The 19,394-nt window shown below is 40.6% G+C and overlaps 1 protein-coding gene across 5 annotated transcripts in view; it reads right to left on the bottom strand.

The window, feature by feature from the left end:
- Positions 1 to 19,394, bottom strand: part of STK39 (serine/threonine kinase 39) — a 122,884-nt gene that overhangs the window by 70,685 nt on the left and 32,805 nt on the right. For 2 of the 5 annotated variants that reach the window (XM_035331888.1, XM_035331887.1), the window contains one exon: positions 2,662 to 2,774. In XM_035331888.1, the coding sequence (XP_035187779.1) occupies positions 2,662 to 2,676 (15 nt within the window). In that variant the 5' untranslated portion in view covers positions 2,677 to 2,774. Of the gene's footprint in view, positions 1 to 1,718; positions 1,840 to 2,661; positions 2,775 to 3,040; positions 3,098 to 3,222; positions 3,239 to 8,301; positions 8,374 to 19,060; positions 19,293 to 19,394 lie in introns of those variants that run through there. The other 3 variants (XM_035331885.1, XM_035331890.1, XM_035331886.1) reach the window with 3 other exon arrangements.

Raw genomic sequence — 19,394 nt, 5'->3', positions numbered from 1 at the left:
AAAATTTCTTGGTGAAAGATACAGCTATCCGGAAATGGCTCTGTCAGGGCCTTTAGGTAAAAGGCTTCCTTTCACTTTTATGGAACAGCTTCACAAGTTCCATATTTATCAGACAGTACTCCACTGTAACAGCTAAGCCTTGTAATGGATTCAGGAGCTCCCCTTCATGACATGCAATGCTTAGCTACTATCTAAAAGCCAGTACGCGATACACAGTAGGCTTACTGCTGTAATAAACATACAAGCAGTATAAAACAGCATTTTCATGCTATCTGGACTCTCATCTTTCCTAGAGAGCAGAGAGTAAGCCATTCTATAGAGGGCTTTTTTTGTTTTATTTTTATTGTTGTGGCAGGGGTTTTTTTGTTTGTTGGGGGTGGGGTGCCTTTTTTTTTTTTTTTTTAAAGACAAGCTAAAGGGATGGAAGAAGATATTCTGTCAGGACAATACTATAGACAGGAACTTCTTCCTTGGCTTCTGAGTTTAAGTTACATTTAGCACACAACAGTGAGAGCACAGGACATTGCAGGAAACCAAGCACTGAATTTCAAGAGTTGGACAGTTTGTGTGTAATGTTAGTATTATTTAAACCCCTCCCCCACTGCTTTTCTATTTTAATTGACACTGGCCCAAATCCTAAGTCTGTTTATGTGGACATCAGGCTTGCTGCATTTTCTACTTCACTGAAGGCCACATAGCTGAGAATGCGAGGGAGGCTTTTGCACACCATCCATAAACATTTATCAGCAGGATTTTTCCAAAACAGCATGTTAAGAGGGCAATTTTAAAGTATCCCCATACTAACAGAAACTGATCAGAGTAAGATTGAAAATTGAGGAGACTCAAAAACGTTAGCAGCAAAACAGGAGAGCATTTTAAATATTTAATCAAGTGAAACAAAAATGTTAGCACAGGTGTAACAAGAGTTGTGAAGGCAAATGGTTTCCTTTTCCAGGATAGCATCTTCCTTTTAAAAGAAATTTTAAAGTCTATATTACAACTGAGTCAGAATAAATATACTTTCACTGAAAAAATGATTTTGTATGTTTAGGCATGCACCTGTGTGTAGAAATATATAGAAGTATAAAAGAAGTCATATGACCTTTTTTCTCTACCCTTCTAACCAGGGATTGAGAAAGACAATTTATGTTCAGCTCAAAACAGATTAACAAATAAAAGAAAAAAATCTTAACACAGAAAAGCAGAAACTAACATGTTAAAAAAAAGAGATGGTATGGACAGCTGTCTGTACCAGAGGAAAGCAATATGGGACCAGAAATTCAAGAGCTATTGCCTCACATATGAGGCAGTGGAGGCATCTCAGCAGTAAGGACACTCAATTACTTGCTAAGGTAACTATGTACAATCTGGTTTGTAACTGTAGTCATCTCTCTGCACAATCTGGGTATCTTTTGCAGAGTTTTGGCCGTTTTGTAGTTTGTGGGTTGTTTAATCCGTTGTGACTTTAATTCTTAATTCCCATTATTAGTTTAAATTCTGATAAGATGAATGTTTGACCATTTAAAATGTATTAGTTAGTATTTTTAGTTTTAGAGAAGTGTTCTCACTACCACAATCTTTTTTAAGAACACAACAACATCCCATACAAACTGTTACATAAACTGAAGGCAAATGCCATCAATCACCAGGGGAAGAGCATTTTGGGTCCTCCACTGTAAACAAGCCATTTTATCTGAAGAAAACTGGATGGACCATACCCTCTGTATCAAATTCAAGATATCTTTTGCACTGGCAATTCCCTGCTGAGGAGATCATTTCCTTCAGAGGCAGGAATTTCTGCATTAGAAAAAGCCCACAGTCTCTAGGCAGTAGTATAACCTGTGGAACAGAAGAGAGTGTTCTCACTTTTAGAATGGTTCTGTCCTTCAGTTCTTGTTATGCTGCCTATACATAAATAAACAATTATCTTGTAAGCACCTGACCAGGAGTAATAGAAAGCATTTGTTTGCTTTTTAAACAAGTTTTGTGACTTTGGATTACCATAACCAGTGCAGAGGAAGAACTCTTTTAGTCCCATTTACAAAGGGCATCTTATAGGTCCCTCCCTCCTCTGATCAGTGACCCAAACAAATAGCATTCCTCAAATGGTTTGTTATGGCCTATCAGATAAATGTGTGTTATTAGCTGTAACAAGAGTTTCATTGTGTAGCTGGTAGTGTAGCCATTCTTAGTTTTCCCCACAGAAGGGGGTATGAAATACTCCAACTACATTTTTCCACTTTTGGTGCTTTAGACATTAAGAAACCCTACTAAATTTTACCTCTAAATTTTTGATTGGTGTTTGATTAAAAAAAAAAAAAAAAAAAAAAAAAAAACTTTCCTCAGTGTTAAGGAGCAAGGGATAACCAGACAGTAATCTCTTGAAAATCAGATCTCCAGAATGCAAGGGGAAAGGTTTTTCCCACAGTTCCCAACAGTTGGTTATCCCAAAGAATTCAAATTTATACTTGTTTTTGTGGCATTAGAAAATATAATTAAGTACAATTTATTTTAGAGAAAGGGCACACCTCTTTCAGGTTATTTTCTCATTCTTTTCCTTTATCCTGCACAAAATTTTGCCCTTACTCTGACCAAGCAAAACTGAAATGAAAACAGAGGATCATCTCCCTGTAGATATTTTTTTCCCTTTGATTTACTTACAAGTAACTCATCCATACTGGTCTGGCATTTTTCTAAGTTGATCCTCTTTATTGCTACACGTTCTTGCCTGGGTTTGCATAGCGCTGCCTGTACAACTGCTGTAGCACCGCTACCTGAAAAAGGACAGAAAAGGAACACACACTTAACAGAAATATAAACCTGTGTCCAGTGCAAGAATGTAGCACTTACAATGAACTTTTTTTGTCAACCCTTTTTCAGTGTTTTCCCCGCTTGCACATCTTTCTATAAGAAAGTCAGTTTACACATTTCTCAAATGCAAAGAAAAAGTCTTTGCCTCAAAACTTCTGTTCCATACTCCACAAACAATTCCCAAGATGAAAACTTAAAATGATGTGCTCACTTCTCAAGTCACACCCACCTCTTAAATGTATTTCATATAGTTTGGGAGCCATCACACCTTTGCCTTTGGACACATCTGTGTCTATCAAGAACATAACTCGCAGAGTTAACATGATTTAGCGTTAAGGGCAGAGGGGGCAGGGGAAGAGTGCTTTATCCAATGTTATTTCTTTCTGTTGTTTCAGGTCAGTCCCTGCTTACCAGGCTTTTGTTCCCACTGTGCAATGAAAAGAAAAATACCATTAAAGTTGAACATGCCAAACTTTCTACAGTTTCATGTGTGTTCCTGCTCATTCATCATGATTAGGGTAACATCCTACAAAAAACATGCTGATTCTTGTAAACGGCACAGGAGGCACAAGTATCACACCAACAGTAAGAAGGTACGTGTTGCTGAATGGCCTGGCAGGGAAAGTCAGTCCCAGCTGACGTTTAAATCACATATGGTCAAACAATACACAGATAACAATGCTTGATGGAACTGAACAAAACATTAGGGAGAACATTTTCCTTTTTCAAAGCATGCTTTATTTGTGAACAGCAGGAGTAAGAGGGATTGTTGCTTCCTTTGTCAAGCACCCACTGGCTTTGCCTCAATCAGATGATTGCAACTGATATTCTGAAAGAGTTGTATGCTGGTTGTGCATCTTGCTGCCACATCAAATACAGCAATGTGGGCTTCTTCAAAGTAATTACATCATGCTCATTTGAGCAGAAATCCAAAATTCTCCAATGAGTACTTTCTACCTGTAATTCCAACTATTTTAATATATAAATGGATTTCTGGTAACTCACTGAATTGAGCAACATGTTATAGTTGCCTGCTCATACATTATGTTCTATTTATCCTCAGTAATTGGCATGTCCTAGATGAATACAAACTGTGAACAAAAAGCCTTTTGTTGTCAAGCTCTACAAACGTGGATTGAGTTACAAGTTGACTTAAGAACAATTGAGAGCTTTTCTCTCTGCACATCTGAAAACAGCACCGACAATACCTCATGACTGAGAGTTATTGTCCAAGTTTTAATTGCTATTTGCTTAGATATTTTCATATTTTCAGTTCATTCACGTGTTTGGTGTTTTGATTCCTTCCCCCCCGCCCGTCAAATCACAAAGCTTTAACTCAGTATATGAGTTATTAAAAACGCTGAGCTCATCTTAAAAAAAAAGTCTCCACAGGACTAACTAGTCATTCTTTTGCAGGATGCGGTCACAGGCAAATATTGACATGTCCTGCTCTGTCTGCTTACAGAACAAAGTCTTTAAAAAATTCAATAAGCAATAAAAGAATTAAGAGATTTAAAAAATAAATAAAACAAGGACGAAACCAGCAAGTCAGCACAATGCAACTCTGAGATTTATCCTACACCACTTCATTGAAGTTATCACTCAGTAGACATCAAGACAAAGCCCCTCGTTACTTCGGCTACACAACCGTAGGTTGAGATGGGGAGAAGCCATGTTTTTTTACCTACTAAGGATACAAGAACTAAGATTAAGACTTCTCTTGAAGCATCTTTTCTCCCTACGCCAAATGGCATTTGCTACTTTTGGGAAGCAATCAGATCATCACTTCCAAAGTGGGTTCGTACACTATGATCGCATAAAAGTTAAACTGAAAAAGCACAGAGGAAATCCTGACTGCTTCCTCAAGTTAAAATACAATGCCAGCAAGAAACACTTTAAAACATCATGGAAAAATAAATTATTAAAAAGAATCCTGTCACATCATTGACTCCACAACTACTACAGCACTTGTTAAAGTTCTGTGAGACCCCAAACCAAAGAGTATGTCCTTACTCCTATTTAAAAATTTGTGATTACAAAATTAATCCTGAGCTATCCTTATGCAGAAGTTGTTCCTCTCTTGGCTACTGAAAATGGATGAGACGTAAGATTTTGGGGCATGAACTAGATTGAAATTTATTTATATAAAAAACCTGTCACAATGCATTTCCTGGTGTTTTCTCCCCAGACACAGAGGAGGCCTTCCAGTGCGATATTCTCCACCCTATGAAGAATATGATGCACTGACAATGCAAAAAGCTTTCTATGTTTAGAACAAAGTCAAACTATCTCTGTATCTCTTCTTGCATGCAATACAATATTTTGCTAGTCAAGGCACTCTGTGCACGCTGTATTCTAAGTGGTACCTACACACAAAGCCCGTTTGAAAAAACAGTTTTGAGTACTGAAGTACAAGCCAGGCACTTAGTGGCTACATGCCTCCTTCTTCTTAAGGGATTTTCCCCTCTCCTCTTTTGGCGAACAACCAGGGATAAAGATGAGGGAAGTCTGAAGGTTTCCCATCTGGTCTGAAGATTCCTCTTTGTGTAAAAGAAGATGCCCTACTCTGGGGTCTACCAAACAAGCAGAAATCTGAAGTGTTCCTGAGGAACAGCTGCTATAAAATAGACTACCCAGATAAGCAATTCAGTTGAGAGAGAACAGACTATGCGAGTTATGCACCATCATACAGTGAAACAACCACCACCACTGCCCTGTCACAGACAACCATGATTTCTTCAGGTATACTGAACCTTAACAGTCTTCCAAAACCTACTCCTCATAGCTGTGACCATACTAACTGCATAACTGAAGCACAGACTGGTTTAAACATCCTGTCACTTCTCTCTTTAGAAAACAGGTCTAGTATAATCTAAGTGCAGGCAGAATAAACCATGATGCCTTTACATCCAGCTGTCTCCTGCAGAAGAACAAGACAAAAGGATCACCAGTTGTCAGACAAAAAATAAAAATAAGAGTTGTGTAAGAATGATAGTTTTTTCCCACTACTAGAAAAGTCATCCTCCTGCAACATTGGGAAGTAAAGTCAAGAATTCTTTTGGCCAATTTCAAAAGTTAACAATGAAATAATGCAATTGCAGTCCACATGAAGATGCCTATTTCTGCCTATTGTGAAAGAGGAGTAGGTCAGAGTAATCTTGAACTCATTTCTTACTGTCATCCTTCTTTGTAGTAGAAGTGTGCACTTAAAACAACCTGTTCCTTCATGCTCCGAACTACGCACTCCGTATGACCCTGCCTTCAGTGTAGCACAGCCATTAGGAATACTCTGACTTACTTGGGTTCATGCAACAGAAACTTCTTCAAGAGCTATTATGTATGGTTACATTTCACTTTTGAAAGGATATAACCTAAGAACAGAAATAAAGTTCTCTCAAATTCCAACAAACAAATCTGTCAGGGATTTAAGCTTATCTGATTAAGTTCCTTAAAGTTGTTCTAAATCTGACATTTTCTCTATGCTTTTGAAGTAACTCAACCCTCGCAGAACCTGTTTCCAGCTGGCAAAGAGAAGGATCTTTGAACAACTACTGAAAAATATCATTTTAGGTTTATCTACCCTCCCCTAGCCAAGCCTCAAAAAGAAAGAGCAAAGGCAAGATGGCCACACCATATTGTGTGCACTTCGCATGCACCGATACACATCATTCACACAAGCATGCAACAACTCTCTTCATTTATCCCGTTATGTAGAAAGGTCTGACACTTTCCACTCACTAATCACTGTGCAGTAACGGTGTTCAAAACAGGCCTACAACTATTCCTTTTTCCTTTTCCTCAAAAAAAGGAAAAGGACAGCATCCTTATTACCCTTGTAACAATTTACCAAGGTTTACTTTCTAGTAGCTCCATATTACTCCGCAATACTGATACAAACATCTTTTAAAGATTCTCACATTTCTAAGTCCCTTCAGATACTCTACCCAACTACACTTCCCTCCACTCCATAGTTCTGTTTAGTCTCAGTACAGAAGAGAAAAACATCAAGAGGACAGTGTTATTTGTTGGTGATGGTAAATTTTCATGATGACTACATATGAAGAACAAAGACATGGACGTATTACACCAAGTCCAGAGGAGGACCCTGAGGATGATCAGGGGGCTGGAGCACCTTTCCTGCTAAGACAGGCTGATAGTGTTGGGGTTGTTCAGCCTGGAGAAGAGATGGCTCTGGCGGTCTTCCAGTACCCAAAGGGACCTACAGGAAAGCTGGGGAGGGACTCTTTGTCATGGAGTGTGGTGATAGAACAAGGGGAAATGGCTTTAAACTAAAAGAGGGTAGGTATAGATCAGACACCAGGAGGAAATTCTTTACTGAGTGGTGAGGCAATGGACCAGGTTGTCCAGAGAAGCTGTGGGTGTCCCATCATCCCTGGAAGCGTTCAAGGCCAGGTTAGATGGGGCTTGGAGCTACGTGCTTTGGTGGAAGGGATGGAGGATGGAATTAGATGGTCTTTAAGGTCCCTTCCAACCCAAAACATTGAAAATCAATTTCTGTGACTTAACTTCTTCCCAGAAAATTACCTCACGATTTCTCTCTCCATCTTCACAAGTTCTTCTTAAGAATACAAGCATTTCAAGATAACCAAGTAAATACAGCTTGCTTACAATTCCTGTCTACTTTGTTCTTAATTCAGGCTGTAATCAAATCCTTCCTCTCAAAATATCGCATGCATAGTTTGTTTATCCTTGTCTGTTAGGGCAGTGACAGAATTCACTTAAAATACACTAAGTGTCCTAGGAAATCTGGGCCCATACATACAACTGCTAATTCTGCCAGGTCATCACTTGACAACTAATTTACTTAACTCCTCATTGAGCTACACAAAATGAATTTGTTCTGCAATTAAGCATTTAAGAACATTACCATTATGGCAATAGAGGCATTAGGTAACCCAGTTGTTTTACATACCTTTTGTGGGAGAATAGCTTATGCAAAGTGTGAGGTCTAGCAATGCTTACCCCATTCTATTTGTTGAAAACACATTGCGTAAGTAATCCAGAAAAAAACTCTCCAAAGATGATAAAGGTCTATAAATACTTCTGATCCCACTGCAGTCTTAGGTAAATACCTTGAACATCCATGTCAATTACTATACGTTAGGGAAAAGCTACAAGAGAATTTTTATTTAAGCCCTGATCCAACCTGTGCTAAAGACAAGATACAGCAAGCTTGAGCATGAACCAAACAGCATTCTCCATGCAGACAGATAGGGGGATTCACAGTCAGCAATAAAACAACACATAAAAGAAAACCAGGGACAAGAAGGAATGATTTTTCCCCTGCTTTTTGAACTCATATTTTTAAACACACACACATATACACACACACAATAAAATAGTGAAAGGACTGGTTATATGAAGTATTTTTGTTAGATAAACTACAGGAAATACTGTGAGGTTTGCTATGCAACACTGCGTTACAACTTCCTCTCTATCAAATCCGCAGAACAAACCTGCAGAACTAACCTCCTCCTGTTGTACACCCAACTGGGGCCTTCCTGGGATAAGGCGAGATGTGGACATGCTGTGCTCATCTTGAATGACTTCAAGAAATTCCTATCCATTTGGCACATTCCCAACAAAAGACATGAAAACATTGAAATGAAAGATGCAATTTGGTTTAAGAATGTTTCAAACACCAAAACGGATTTTGCCTGTCATTATCCATTCATCCTCACAATGTATGTCTTTCTTTCAGGCAATCATTTTATGGTTGTACCACCAACTTGCTATCAAATTCACAAAACCAAAAGACATAGAAAAGAACATCTGTGTAAAGCATTTTTTTGCTGCTGTAGTATGCTGTGATAGTCAGATTACATCAATGACCTAACAGGTCTCACTTTTCTTTTTCACCTTTGTCATCCATAGCATTATACAGAAATGCTTAAATATGTGTAAGAGGTCTCAAGGTTTATTATAGCATTTGACAGAACTCCGAAATTTTGCCTGTGTTTTGAGAGAGTAATATTTTTTTCGCCTCATCAGGTTACTTCAAAAGTATGTTTTTTATATCATTGCTTGCAATACACGTTTTAAACATTTTATCATGGACTTCAAAGTACCTATTATTAAGAAGAAAAAGAAAAGTTACCAGGAATTCTGTGAAGGGAAGTCTGAGAGATCCCCCTGTCGCTAATTAGCCGCCCAGAAAGGACTGCCAGCACATTTTGTTTTTCCTTAGTCGGTCTGAAGCAGCATAAAACACTTCACAGGAACACAAGCACCACAAAATGTAGCTTTTTTCTAAATCCATTTGAAAAAGCTTTGAAAATAAACTTCCATACCATTCAGTCAGCTGCACAACAACAAAAAACCACTGCGTAATAAATCTCAACTTAAACCAAAGATTATCTAGACAAGGAAGAGAAATCTGACATTTTCTTCCTTAAAGATTCTGTATCCAAATTTGTTGTTAAAGGTCTAATTTTATCTTAGGTTAAACAGTCAGCACAAATTTCATTGGAAAAATCTTAACAACAATATTTAGGAACACCCATGTCAGCTGCTTCCTAGATATGTGGCAGCCTTGAAAGAATGAAGCCCTAAGCATCTATTTTTCTGCTGTTTCATACAAAGATACCACAAAAAAACTGTTTCAAAACCATGGAATCAGAGTATCATTGAAGGCCAAAGTAGCCCTTTAGAGATCATCTAGTCCGACCTCCCTGCTCAAACAGGGTCAGCTACAGCAAGTTGCCCAGATGGGTTTTGAGTATCTCCATAGATCAAGACACCACCACTCCTCCGAGCAATCTGTTCCGCTGTTTGATCACCATCACGGTAATTAAAGTTTTCTTGTATTCAGACTAAATTTTATGTTTCTTAATTTGTGCTCGTGGCCTCGCGCCCTGTCAACTGACACTACTGGTGTCTGGCTCCCATCAGATATTGTCCCAGCTCTAAGCCTCAAATCAAAGATGCCCCAAGGCCCTTAGTGATCTCTGGGGCCTGGGACATGCTGAAGTTTTGCAGGCTCATGCCTGAAGTACAAAGCAAAAGAAAATCTCTACTGCAAGACTCCCAGAATGGGTTTAGTTTTTCCAAGCTGAGGCATGACCAGCTGGGCTAAGGTTTCTACTGTTTCTAATCTCCTTCTTACACGTGCATCCAAACCTCATTCAGCCCTCAGTTTTCAGAATAGCTTAAAGCAAAGCCCAAGAATAACATTCTGAATAACATTTGGAAGAAACAACAATTTTGAGCTATAGCTATCTATACAACAATAATCTAGAAGAAAAATAAAATTACCTTTCTATGAAGAAAATATTAACTTCACCATTAATTTGAATCACGTTTCTCAACAGCACTGGCATGTTATCACACCAGATATAGATGCACTGCTTCAGAAGTAGTTTTTTACTTCAAAACTTCAGAGATGCAAGGATATTTTCTCCAATATTCTTCTAGCATAGAGTCGGGTCTTCCTAAACTACATCTACCTTAAAACACAACACAAAAACAAAACCTTTCAAATCTTATCTTGTACTAGAAACTTTAAATACTTTTATGTTACATAGCAAGATAAGTTTCTGTAGAGCTTAGTGATGTGGTTTAGGGGAGGACTTGTTAGTGTTAGGTCAGAGGTTACACTAGGTGATCTTGGAGTTCTCTTCCAACCTAAATGATTCTGTGATTCCGTGAAGATAAATTTCAAGATCTGATTTTTAGTTGAAATATTTTCAGATTAGAAACGTGGACTGTGATTATCCTATCCTTCCTGTTCTTTCATCATCAATACAGAAACCACTATTCCGTATACATACAAATGCAAACATATTCGGAAGGCAAAACTCACCCTGGAAATGGCTCTGCATAGCTACACCAGATATGAACTTCTTGTACTCATTGTACAGACCAGAGACCCTTGTCAGGTTATCATGGGAACTCCACTTCACCTTACACAAGCAGGATAAAGTAAAGATTTTCTATGCTGAACGTTTTTTCATCCCCAAGAAAAAAAAAGCTGTTAATAGAATTAGTGTTCTTGCATGGAGTAGCACGACAAACAAACACTGCTGTTGATTTAGTTAGTTGCCACGCTTTATTGTTTCTCATTTAGTTTGAAAGCAAACACTTGGAACAATTCTATTTTCTAGGTCTTCTGGATGTCACCACAGCGTGCATCGTTCTCTTCTGAGAACGGAGAACAGCAACCTACCAACAACACAAAGACAGTTCTGCTACCGCAGTCATGAAGATCTGCAATTAACATTGCAGTGCTGAGCTATAAAGCATCTTTAGCTAGTTCACTGCAACAGAATACGTTCTGCTAGAATGAGCTTGTCATGGACACACAGTACAAGCAAAAACTTACCTATTTCTGGTTCCATTCCTCATGAAATAACAGAAAAGTTGGAGCAATACAAATGCTATCATGCTATTGAATTTTCATCAGGTGATTCTAATCTAATTCCAATGAAGTTCCAGCTCAGACTGGAAGCACGAGACTAACAGAAATCAGTAAGTTTAAATTCAGTCCACATAATAAGATGTCTTCAAAGCAAAGAAGTGAGAAGGGAAAATAAAATTTATAGATCAGTTTCGATCCTTCTCAGTCTGAATATGATCCATCTCAGAAGACTAAAGCTATAGCCCAAGCTCATGATCTTGTCCATATTACTTTTACAGGATAGAAACCACAATCAGCAGGTAAATACACAACATTTTTCCAGTCTAGTCAATTAACTATTGTACCACTACCGAAGAACAGGCATACTTGGCACACAGTTTGCTTACAGCTATGATCATTTGTTCCTATTAAGAAAAACCTCAGACATTCAATGTTGATCTGGACCTCCAAGATCAAGTCTTAGGTTCATGCTACACCTGAAAGCATGACTAGGAACACTGAAAACCTTCCAGTTTTCCACCTGCTTTAGTCCCCCATTTCTCTTTAAGTGCATTAGCGTAGCTCAGCTTAAAAGCTATGCAACATAATCATTACAGCAGCCTTATATGACATCCTCAAGTTTCACCTACATTTTACTTCTGATCAGAATACCTCTGAGGCACGTAGACATTCATAGGAATAATGAGACTAATAAAACGATTCAGAAATTGTTAATCATAAAGATAACAGAATAATGGAGACAGCTAATTTATCATAGCGAGGTTTCACCAAGCCGTGGAGTAAAGTCACATGCTTAGTCAAATACCTGGGGACAAAGGACCAGAAACGTTAACTCCATCGATGCCACAAACTGAACACATCAGCTACCAAATGAACAATGCTGACAGTTACAGCTTTTTACTGAGCCCAGTTTGCAGAAAGTAGAACTGCCACAATCAGCACCCTTGAAAAATTGCACCAGAAATCTCTTCAGATAGGCTCTTGAAAACCCACCACCTTTATCAGCACTGCCAGTGTCTTCACAGTCACAGAAGCTCCCCAAACAAGCCACCAGTCAACCTGAAGTGTAGAACATTGTATGATACATACAGAGACTGATGAAAGAAGGAAAAAAGTTTTAAAGCACATTCTTCTTAACTATTTCACACCAGCATTGCTTCTTGTTGCCACTGCTGAATGCTACTGGCTTTACACCCACCAAGCTTCAATGACGCTATCCTCACGCACACCCTAAAACCTTCAAAACTTAGCACAAAACAGAAAGCCAGCAGAACTGTCAGGTTTCATCCTATCAGGAAAACTACCTGAAAAATTCACTCATTCAAAAAAAAAAAAAAAAAAGTGAATTATTTACCCAGGGTAAGCAGCATTAACGTCCACTAAGTACCTTGCTTTTAATTTGGGGCACTGTAAATTTTCTAGTGTCATATTTATCTTCCAAAATCAGCAAGAAGACTGTTCCTCTGCTGCTGCTCAGCAGTATCCCAGTGATTCCAGCAAAGCCAAGAAGTTAACACTAGTAACTAATACAACTTGATTTTTCAGCTCCATTCTTGGAGAGCCAAGGATTGCTATTATTATTACTGGAAAGAAAACCAGCTTCCAACTACTGCTGCCGTATAGTTCTGAAATACTTTGGAAGGAGGGTGGGGGGAGGTAGAAAGAACCAAAATGGCCACACACAAATGAAATATGGTCTACGCATGTGGCTACTATACAAACCACCCTAATTTCGTGGAGAGCTCCCTGTTTGGCCCCCCAGCAAGCCAGTCAGAACAGATGTGGTTTTGTTTCCACTTCAAGAGAAGCTTCACTTGACAGGCAGAATCTGGGAAAAAAAAGTCTGACCTAACAGTAAATCTTTCCTGAAAAAAAAAAAAAAAAATATATATATATATATATATATAAATCAGTGTGATAATTCTGATTTTCAGATCAACGCATGACCCAACCTTATGACTGCTCTCCCAGGTCTGAACTTGGCCCCAGCTATCCAAACATCCTTACAATGCTGCTCACAAGCAGTCGTTGCACATTGAAGATGCAAAGCCTTACTGTATGGCTTAAGAATCAAATTTCCACATTATCACCAGCAGAACTGCTCCTCTTGCAGCACTAAGCCAATTCTGGGCTTTTGGGGTCTGAAGTTCCAGACCTTCTCTGTCAGAAGAATCTGGGGAGGGAGAAGAGGGTAGAAAGCAGAGGGATGCGAGATCCAAGTGAAAAGGAGGCAGACGGATTGCAAGAGCAGGAAACGCAGCATACGTTCGTGTAAGTTATAATTATGTAGTACCAGTCAACTGCCTGACATGCTGAGTGTGATGATTATGTGTTCCTTTACCCTTCTGTTTAACAAATTATAAACAAGACTTGCTGGTTACTTGTAATAGCAACAAAATCAAAGCAAGTTAGCCAAAAATAAAGAAAACGTGTACTCTCCATACCATTCAGATTACAATATAACTAATCTTCTTCCTGAAGAGTTTGAATTTCAAATATATAAGCTACAATTTTAAAAGTTACTGTATTTTATAGCAAGGTTTGGTCAATGAATCACTTAAAGCCTGATGTCTTAAAAGCAACAGAAACTACAGCTTTGTCAACAATCTTAGTATTTCTAGTACGGAAAGTTAATTTTCTGTGAAAAAAAAAAGTCAAGACAGCTCCCTCACCCAGCGTTGCTATTATCATGTGTGGACATGTCAAGTAATAACTAAGAGCTCTACAAAGCCTCGTCTGCCGCATAGCACTGAGGATGTTCTAAGAGGTATTTTTAATTGCACCATGACCATCTTTACACTGACAACTGAATTAAAAGCCACCCCCCTTAAATTACTCAATGTGGATTTTACTTTTTTTAGTTTCTTCAAATGGTTATTAGCTGACAGGAAATCTCAATCAATTATTTCCCAAAATGTAGAATTTTAACCTGCAAAATAAACTCTCCCTGTCAAGCTACAGATGTTTCATATACATTCAAACTACGTTCACTTCAACTCACATGATGAATGCTATGAATGCTGTATTTGATGTGCGCATACACAATATACTCAGGCTGCCTTTGTAACTTAAGACTTATTGTTAAAAAATTTAATTTGTTTTGGATCAGAATTAAAGTAAATATGCACATTTGTTTTGACAAAGTTTTAGGATAAAGATGTCAGGTAGTGTTAAGCGTTACTTATCAAATTCCTCAGTTCTGTATACAAGAATTACAGGGGGGTTCAAAAACCTCTGCAAGAGCAAATATGGAGCTTTAGCTGCTGCTGTGTAGAATTTCACCAAGCACAGACCACTCTAGCTTGCAGCATATACATAATTGATTCAAAAGCCCTTCAGTTGTTCACCCCATCCCAAACATTCTCAAAAAAAAAAAAAAAGTTAAGCAGAGGGATAAGAAATTTTGGAAAGCGTGAATGAGGCACAAGCATCTAAATAAAATACAGAACTGTAATTTTACCTATTTAACTACAGAGTAAACTTTTCAAAACTATGCTTACAAACTTGAATATCAGTTCCTAAGCATCATGATCAGACCCTCTCTACAGAGCCAAACTAAGATCCCTGATAACAACAAAAACAGGAGAGTATTCTCTGTCAAAGAGCCTTTAGCAACACACATGCAGCAAGGGAAAAAAAAAAGTAAGTATTCTATTCCACAGAAACACCAGAGACCTCTGAGCTGTTAATGTGAGATTGGATCATAGACTGCTTACAATAAGGGCTACAAAATGAGCAGAACAGCCTTGAGCTATAAGCTGTTTTAGTCAAACTCCCAACACAATCACCTAAACACTGAACATCACAAGGTAGCAAATGGCAAGATACTTTGGAGTTCAAAGTTAGAAAGACAACACTAAACGGAAGCCTCAGTTCAATTAAAGTAGCTTTTTAATGAGTTGCAATGAATGTAAAGATAACCCATCATTTGGGAGTAACCCTTTACTTCCCCATTAATTCTGTCTCTTTTCTAGCCAAATTAATTATTCCAAATCAGTTGGAACTGGAAAAGTGAACTTATTGCTTTGTAACAGGAGCAAGCAGCCAGCCTAATGATGAGATACTCTTTGTCCCTAACAGAATCTTCCCCCAAACTATCCGTGCAGTCTTACAAACACGGAGATACAGCCAGTAAGAGAGCATCAACTCCAATGTAGTTTTTCAAGAGCAAAGTCACTTGTTCATATCAAATAATAATAATAAAAAATTAATTCTGCTTTGTCACATATAAATATAATTAAGACTAATCAATTTTCATGCTTTTATATTGATTATCATTTAAACATTTGTTCTGTGCAGATTACAGTTGCTTCTCAGGATGAAAAAACCTTGCTTGTGTAAGTGACAGGAATTCAGACAAATCTATTTCAGTTGTCTTACCCAGACTATTCGGAAATAAGCTCAAACTGAAAAGAACATCTCAGAGTATTGATTTTATTACCTCCGTTGTTTTGTTTGTTTATTCTTTTAATCTAAGTCATATCCAGCTACAAAATAAATAAAATCCACAGCACATTTTAACTTGATACATTAAAGTCATATAAATATTGCCCAAATCTTCACAAAATTAAGTCTGGCTGTCCCTTAATAGCAATTACCACCCTCATCTCCAACTCCCACAGGAAGGTTGCTTTGGACCCTCACCATACTAACAGTCAGGAATCCCCTTTTAATTTCTAAATGCGTAGGTTTATGCAGCCTGTATCAATCTGAATTAATGCAAGAATTTCCTTATATCTTAACTCTATCCTACACATTCACAGACAGCAATCAGAATTTCTTCTTGCCTCAGTAAAGATTTGGATACAGACATTAATAGGAAGAGCCTCTTCTTTCCATGAGATCAGCCATGCAGCAAATCAAACGGAACCTGATCTGACCCAAAACTAACCCAGCAGAAGAACTAGTTTTCTGTCAGATCAATGAGATCTTTTCAACAGCTGCCTGTTGCAGCAGATTAAATGTATCATGAAACTGCATACCAAGAGTTTACAAAGAACTTGCTAACAACCTTAAAAATAAAACACACATGAAATAACATCTCCTAAGAAGCGCAACTCACAGCTAGCATTCTCTTTCACAGGCACGTGAACCTCCTAACCATTGCAAAGAAAGCAACAGACACAGAAGGGAAGACAGAAGAGCCGTATCATTTGACATCCATACCATGTGGCCTTGCTTTTCAAAATTACATTTGGCCAGGCACAGATGAGCAATAAGAAGCATTCTCATTCTCATCAGGAGGCTAAAATTTCTCCAACCCGCTAAATCCACAGGATAGAGACAACATATATGACAAGTGATGATTTAAACTTTTTATCCTATGACCACCACAAACTTTTAAACGCCCCCTAGAACAGCCCATTGAAATCATTTTGCACCTTGTATACTAATTACCATATGATATAAAGTTTACTCTTTTGTGAGGTGCTGTGATAAAACATCCTGGAGTACCTCACCCCATGTACCTTTCCTCCTGTAAAGCCCACAGAGATGCTCCAATACATTATTTTTCACATTTGAGTGGCAAAGGGCTGTTGTAACTGAAGCCAGCCCTGAGGACTCAACCCCGTTCCTCAGGAAGAGCTAGGCAGAGCTTTCCACAGGTGAAGGGCTCTGCTTCAGCGGTGCGTGGTATTGCTCATGTTCACAAGGCATTTAATCCTGGCACGGCTGCTGCAGAGGGACAGGAATGGCTGCTGAGCTGAGGTCAGGCTGGATCATTCTCCCCTCCCTCAGATATAAAGATGCTTTAGGAACCCCTCACCAAATTCATTAAAGTAACAATTCAGGAGATGTCAGATGAATGTTATGCCCACATATGGTCAACTGCATGGAATTCACAGGTTGTTTTACCATTTTTAAGAGTATTGAGACTAAATTTAATGGTCTCCTGTACGTTGAAGCAAATATATATATTAGACTCATTATAAGATGTGTCATGATACAAAATAAACCTCAATGTATTTGAGACAAGAAGTCACATATGTAGCCTAAACTTAGTTAAAAGTTCAACTCAAGCCAGCTAAGTTCGCTATGTCTAAGGATCCATTTCAACACAAACTGGCCTCATTTTCCTCACTAGGCATTCCCTTTACTGCAGAAATATTGGTATCTAATAGCACCAGTAGGTAACTAGCAATAAAGTTTCCTTCAGATAGGTATTTGTGACTCCAACGAGCATGTACCCTTATAATGGATGAATTCTTAAGAAATATTATTTAGAAATGATTTATACTACAAAAAAATGCAGGCTTTATAAGTGGAAAGGAGAAAGACATTCAGGAACTCTTACCCAGCCCTTCTGCAGAAATGCAAGAGAAAATAACCACTATTAAAATAACTCATATGACTCACGTCACACCCTAAACAACCCTAGACAAGGCTTAATCCAACACTGATGCTTTTTTCTTAAAAAAAATGAAAAAAAAAAAAAACTTAGAAGAAAGACTTGTTCCTCAGCAAAGATAGAGCTTATACCAGTAGAATTGCTTCTGCTTGGCTAATTTAGACCCATCCCCATGCTGAGCAAGATGATGGCCTCTGGAAAACAAACCTGTGCCTAGGTGAGGCCTTCCTTCACCAAGAGCCGCTTCAGGTGCATCACCTCCCTGGACCCATTGGTACCCAGCACCCAAACCCTTGGCCCTCCTTAGTCCCTTCTCACAGCCTTGGAAGTGCAAATGAGCACAACGGGATCACCTGTGCCAACAGCAAGTCACCCCACCTCAAAGAAGAACTTCTCAACTCTTTGGTTTGTGCTTATGGAAAACAGCTAGTGTAACGACAAAACGGGGTACCCACAGCTCGCGGCCCCGATCACCAGCGTGCATTCTGGTTGTCATCAGCCTGACGGTGACTAGCGATCGGTGTGCAGTTTCAGAGATCACCACCAGCATCACCAGGCAAGACTGCTGGATTTTTTCATTGAAATGGCCTCATGCACACCCAACAACCCCAGTCAGATCTGGCCTTTACCACCTGCAGTATCTGCTCCAAGTTCAAAGTGTCACGCACAAATAAAAGCAAGTTTTCCCAAAGTAGTTTATTAGCAACAAGCAAGGAGGATCGGGAGACAGAAACCTTCCATCCCCACGTATTGTTAACCACAGCCACCTTTTCACACCGCAGAACTCCAAACTCGTGGGATGAAGATGGAGCACGTGTGATCCGTACTGACCGGACGGACAGACAGACAAAGCGCACCGCAGGAAGCCCGCTGCGGAGGGGGCCGGCAGCCCGGCTAAGCCTCACCCCGCACACCGGGACAAAAGCCGGGGTGCGCTGGGAGAGCCGGGCTCTAACCCCTCCGGAGCACACGGCTGGGCGTGGGGGCACGGGGAGGTGGACGGGGGGCGACAACGACCGCTGGGGAGGAGAGGACAGGGTTCAAAAGCAAACCGAAAAGAAAAAGAGAAAAGCAGAAAGGAAGTCAGGGCGATGTAGCAGCAGGTCTCCGGGCGAGCTCTACCTCCCCCATCCAACCACCGGAAAAATGCAGACTAATCGGAGCGGATGCACGTACAGCTGCGCGCACGGCCGGGCGCGCATCCGCAGAGTTGCCGGGGTCCCGGCGGAGACCGGGGCTCGCTGCGGGGCTGACGCCGCCTCGCAGGGCACCGGGGCGAACCCCCCGCTCCGGGCCGGGCCGGGCCTCACCGGGCGGGGCGCGGCTGTTTCTAGAAGGAGCCGCCGCCCCCCGGGGCCGCCGCCGCCGCCGGGCGGATAAAGTTTGCGGCAGCCGCCGGCGGCGCCACCGCAGTGCCGGGCGCATCCGCCGCAGCCAGCGAGCCCCAGCCCGCCGGGGGCCGCCCGCCCCCCGCGGCATCCCCGCCGCCCGCCCGCCCGGCCCCGCTCCCCCGCCGCACTGACCGATGACCTCCTGCAGCTCGTAGGCGTCCCTGCAGATGGGCCAGCCGACGGCCGGGGCGGCGGGCGCCGCCTGGGGCTGCTGGACGTGGACCGGCGACTCGCCCGGCTCCGCCATGATGCTGCCGGAGCGCCCAGGCACCCGGCGACCTTCTTCAAACTTCCCTTCCAGCAGCACCTTTCGGCCGCGCTCCCTCCCGGCCGCCCGGCGGAGGGAGGAGGCAGGGCACCGAGGGGGAGGAGGCAGAGGCGGGCGCCGCCGCCGGCCCCGGCCGCTCGCCCCGCGCCGCTGAGGGGAGCGGCGGTTGGGCCGCCGGCGGAGCGCGGCCCGCGCCCC

The sequence above is a fragment of the Oxyura jamaicensis genome, chromosome 7, assembly GCF_011077185.1.
Source record: "Oxyura jamaicensis isolate SHBP4307 breed ruddy duck chromosome 7, BPBGC_Ojam_1.0, whole genome shotgun sequence".
NCBI classification, from domain to species: domain Eukaryota; kingdom Metazoa; phylum Chordata; class Aves; order Anseriformes; family Anatidae; genus Oxyura; species Oxyura jamaicensis.
This window is presented reverse-complemented; position numbering and strand designations above follow the sequence as displayed.